This window comes from Apaloderma vittatum, unplaced genomic scaffold (genome assembly GCF_000703405.1).
Source record: "Apaloderma vittatum isolate BGI_N311 unplaced genomic scaffold, ASM70340v1 scaffold18931, whole genome shotgun sequence".
Lineage (NCBI taxonomy): Eukaryota > Metazoa > Chordata > Aves > Trogoniformes > Trogonidae > Apaloderma > Apaloderma vittatum.
The window spans coordinates 35,099-38,935 of record NW_009701155.1 but is presented as its reverse complement, the minus strand read 5'-3'; the positions used below and the strand labels follow the sequence as shown (position 1 = coordinate 38,935).

The window sequence follows — 3,837 nt, the reverse complement described above, 5'->3', positions numbered from 1 at the left end:
GGCGGGCCTTGACCCAGGCGGCTGCGGAGCCGTGTTTCTGTGGGTGTACGGCTCCCACTGGGTTATGCCAGTGCAAGGAGCTCAGTAGTGCCTGGCATTCGTGGTTGTGAGGCGTTGCCACCTTGAGCGGGCGCTGTTGGCTCTGGTGAACATGGGTCACCCCCTCCCCAGCCTGCCCACTGTCACGCTTGGTGCTTGCACGTCCCCTTGACCCGCCCTGCTTTGCATCCTTTCAGTGATCAGCGTGAACCATCCCCTCGACTACGAGCAGGTGGCCAACGGGGTTATTTACCTCACTGTGATGGCCAAGGATGCCGGCAACCCACCGCTCAACAGCACCGTCCCTGTCACCATCGAGGTGTTTGTAAGTACGGCCCCTGAGGAGCCCACCGTGGTTTGCCAGCAATTTTTCCGTAGTGGTGACATTAATTTGTCCATAATCCAGCATGACCATCCCGCCTCATGGATGTGTATGCTTGGGTTGCAGCTGGGTGTCTCTTATATATTTATATATGTGTGTGTCAGGTATCTCTTGTGTGCGTATGTGTCGCAATTATGGGTTAAAGAAATGCTGTCCCTGACCTTTGGTAAGGTCTGAGTAACAGAAGGCAAGTAAGAGTGTCTCTGAGGGGGTGTCACAGCAGACAAGCACAGAGGGATTGTCCTGACCCCACGCACCTCAGCCTTCTCCTTGGCCATGAAGCATGGGGAAGTGGCTGGAGGGGACATGGTAGAAGCTCCAGCTAAGCCCAGGATGAGGAGTAGAGCTGGGGATGGAGTGGAGATCTACCCCTTGCCCATGTTTTCAACCCCAGAGGTTTGCTGAACACCTGGTGAGCCCTTCTGTCAGCTTGCAGGGAACTCCCAGCTGGGATGCTCTCTGTAGCCAGAGGTGCTCGCTGCAGCTCAGATACAGAGGAAAGGGGTTTGGCTGCACGTTAGCACTTGTGGTGTCGGGAATCGTTAGTCCCTGAATCAATCACCGGCACTTGCTTGTTTATCTCCCCAACACCGGCTGTCCCGACTGGGCTGCGGGCTTTGCCGTGCGTCTCGCGCGCCGGCAGAGATGCAAACCTCCTCAAGGAGGGCTTGCTGCTGGGAGAGGTAACGCGCTGCGGCGTTCCTCAGGAAGATTAGATCGGATTGTCACTTTGAGGCGCGTTGTGTGGTTCGAGGATGTCTGGAGGGAGGAATCAGCGATGGAGACAGTTTGCTTGATAACCCGTCAATCTCACGGTTATGGGAGCTGAGCCGGGCTGGTGGCAGCGTCAGTCTGGGAAGGCGAAGAAGATGTAATCCACGGTGCCGTAGGATGAGAATGAAGTCCCACGAGCGTGCCTCTCCTCGAACTTCCTCACTGTGCTTGGGAAAAGGGGAATGAGGCAGCACCGGGAGCGCAAGTGGTGGCTAAATACGTCCTTTCCACACTATGCTTCAGACAGCATAAACACCTCTTTTTATAGACCACACTTGAGTGGGTCATCTCCTCCGGGTTGAGTCTGTACACTGGTGGGTTTTAAGTAGCTGTCACTTCTCCCAACCAAAGGGCTTTTCTCTCAACTGGAAAAAGAAGAGGGGGAAAAAAGGCAGAAAATTGGAAGAAAACGAGAAGGAAGCATTTCACAACGGCACTTGAGGAACAAGAGCCGTGAAAAGGCAGAACGAGAGCGAGTGCGGAGGGAGGTAATTTTATATATTTTTTTTTTTTTCCCATCCTTTGGTTGTTGGTTTTTAATAAAGAAGTCAAACTCGCCTTGTAGATTTCCCATTAGGGGACAATACGCTTTTGTAGAGGGAACTGCCGAATCAGAACTAATAGCATGCGCAGCGCCAGGATCCGGGGAAATATCACCGCTAATAAGTTTCTGCCTCGCTCCCTGCCGCTGACGCCCTGTTTGGGGCAATGAGCCAGTGCCTCAGAGCGTGTGTACGCCGGGAGGAAAAGGGGGTCGTGTGCTTAGTGCGAGCATCCGCAATTTTTTGGCATCCTTGGAGATGATTTGATGGTTGTCTGAGGGTGTCGAGATGAAGGCTGAAGGTCGAGGGAATGTGGGAAGCTGTTTTTAGCTGGATGCCCTCTCCCTCTCCGCTGGCTTACAGTGCTGGGCATGGCCTGATGAGCTCAGGACCGCTAACGAGATGGCACAGCGTCTGCTCTGGCTTGTGTCCACCCAGCCTGGACCACAGCACAGCTCACCCGAATCCAGCGTGTGGATACATGCTCAAACCTTCTGATTTTCCTTGCCTTCGACCTGCCCAGATCTCCTGGGTTTGCCCTGGGGAGATGACTCCAACCCAACTCTGCGAGGAAGAAGAGGGATGGTGAGGAGAGCACCTTGGAGAGCCAGCAATTTCCTCATTAGCCTCGGAGGAGGTGTAGTGAAAGCTGAGTGATGCAAAAGCTGATTAAAGGCCACCTGCTTCCAGCAACGAGAGCAGAGCATCTAATTTAATTGCAGAACGACGGGCACCGTTGGCACGTGAAATTGCTTCAAATATCAAGTTCGGTGACAGCAGGAGCAGCTGAGCCTGCAGGTCCATCAGTGGTCTCCAGGTAGAAAACATCTCCAGAGCAGTCCCAGGGATGCAGCAAAGTCCATAACGGTGTTTTAATGTCCTGGCAGCTCCGTCCTTCCCTCTGTAGGCGGTTGGGTTTGGCTCATTTAAGGCAGATTCTTAACATTGTTTAAACAGCATTTAAAGCCCCCCTGGGGGGACCTTTAAACCATCTGAAATCTGTTTTGAGGGATGTCTCGAGCAATTGCTCCTTCCTGGTGTCACCAGGCTGGACAGAGAGGCTGGCAGAGACTAGCTTGGCGGGAACTCCCTGGTCTGCAAACCAGCTCCCTCCCTGCCCGAAATGCTGTAGCTGCTCTCTCTGCAAACGTCCCCAGCTTCTCTCCACTTGAACAAAGGTAGCCAAAGCTCAGCAGCTCCCCTTGGCAGGTCTGGTCTGTCTAGTGGCCTTGTGGCCAGAGTGACCCAGAGTGTTAAGCTACTTGTGTCCTGCTCCGAGAGGGAGGAGTGGATCTGTGCATGCTGCTGCTGTGGTTTGTGCTGTGCCTGAAGTCCTCCCTGAGCTGGTGGTGGAGGCAGGAGAAGCTCAGAGAACGCTTGGTTGCAACCAGCGGGTGTTCCTCAGACTTGCTGCGTGTTGCCCAGGATGCCAGATAACAAGATGGTCAGTGTTGTCCCCACGGCTTGGTGAAGTCACTGCCAACCGATTTCCCTTAACCCCAGCTGCCTCTGCGGTGAAACCATGTACTCAGACCTCTGGTGCCTTCACCCCTGAGACCATCGTTCCCACGCTGATGTCTTGGGGTGCAGCTGGCCAGGAGCATCCCTGTACTGGACTTTTGCAACTGTTTGACCGTTTTGCATTTTTTCCAAGCAGCCTCTTGACCTTCTCTTTGCTTCAGGATGAAAACGATAACCCCCCCACGTTCAGCAAGCCCTCCTATGTTATAACGGTCATGGAGGACATCATGGCAGGTACAGAGCACTGCCCTGCTCCCTCTTCTGACTCAGAGAAGGGCCCTGGGGATTTTACAGCCAGAATGGGGTGATCTGGGGGTTTGGCTCCGCTGTGCATGCAAGCGAGGGGACCTGCAGGAGTGATGTGGAGGATGGGGCAGCTGGGGAGAGCCACTCCAGGCTACAAGTGCCTCATCCCAGGCCTTCAATTCTGCTTCCCTCAAGGAGCCACGGTACTGTTTCTCAATGCCACAGACATGGACCGGTCCAGGGAGTACGGACAGGAGTCCATCATCTACTCCCTGGAGGGCTCCTCACATTTTCGGATCAACGCTCGCTCAGGTGAGCCTCCATATGCTCTCC

At 54.2% G+C, this 3,837-nt stretch overlaps 1 protein-coding gene across 1 annotated transcript in view; it reads left to right on the top strand.

Moving 5' to 3' along the window:
• CDH23 (cadherin-related 23) overlaps window positions 1-3,837 on the top strand; it is a gene marked incomplete at its 5' end in the record, with an annotated part of 139,077 nt that overhangs the window by 111,480 nt on the left and 23,760 nt on the right. Inside the window, 3 exons of the mRNA XM_009879061.1 lie at window positions 237-364; window positions 3,420-3,492; window positions 3,700-3,816. Of these exons, the coding sequence (XP_009877363.1) occupies window positions 237-364; window positions 3,420-3,492; window positions 3,700-3,816 (318 nt within the window). The remainder of the gene's footprint in view (window positions 1-236; window positions 365-3,419; window positions 3,493-3,699; window positions 3,817-3,837) is intronic.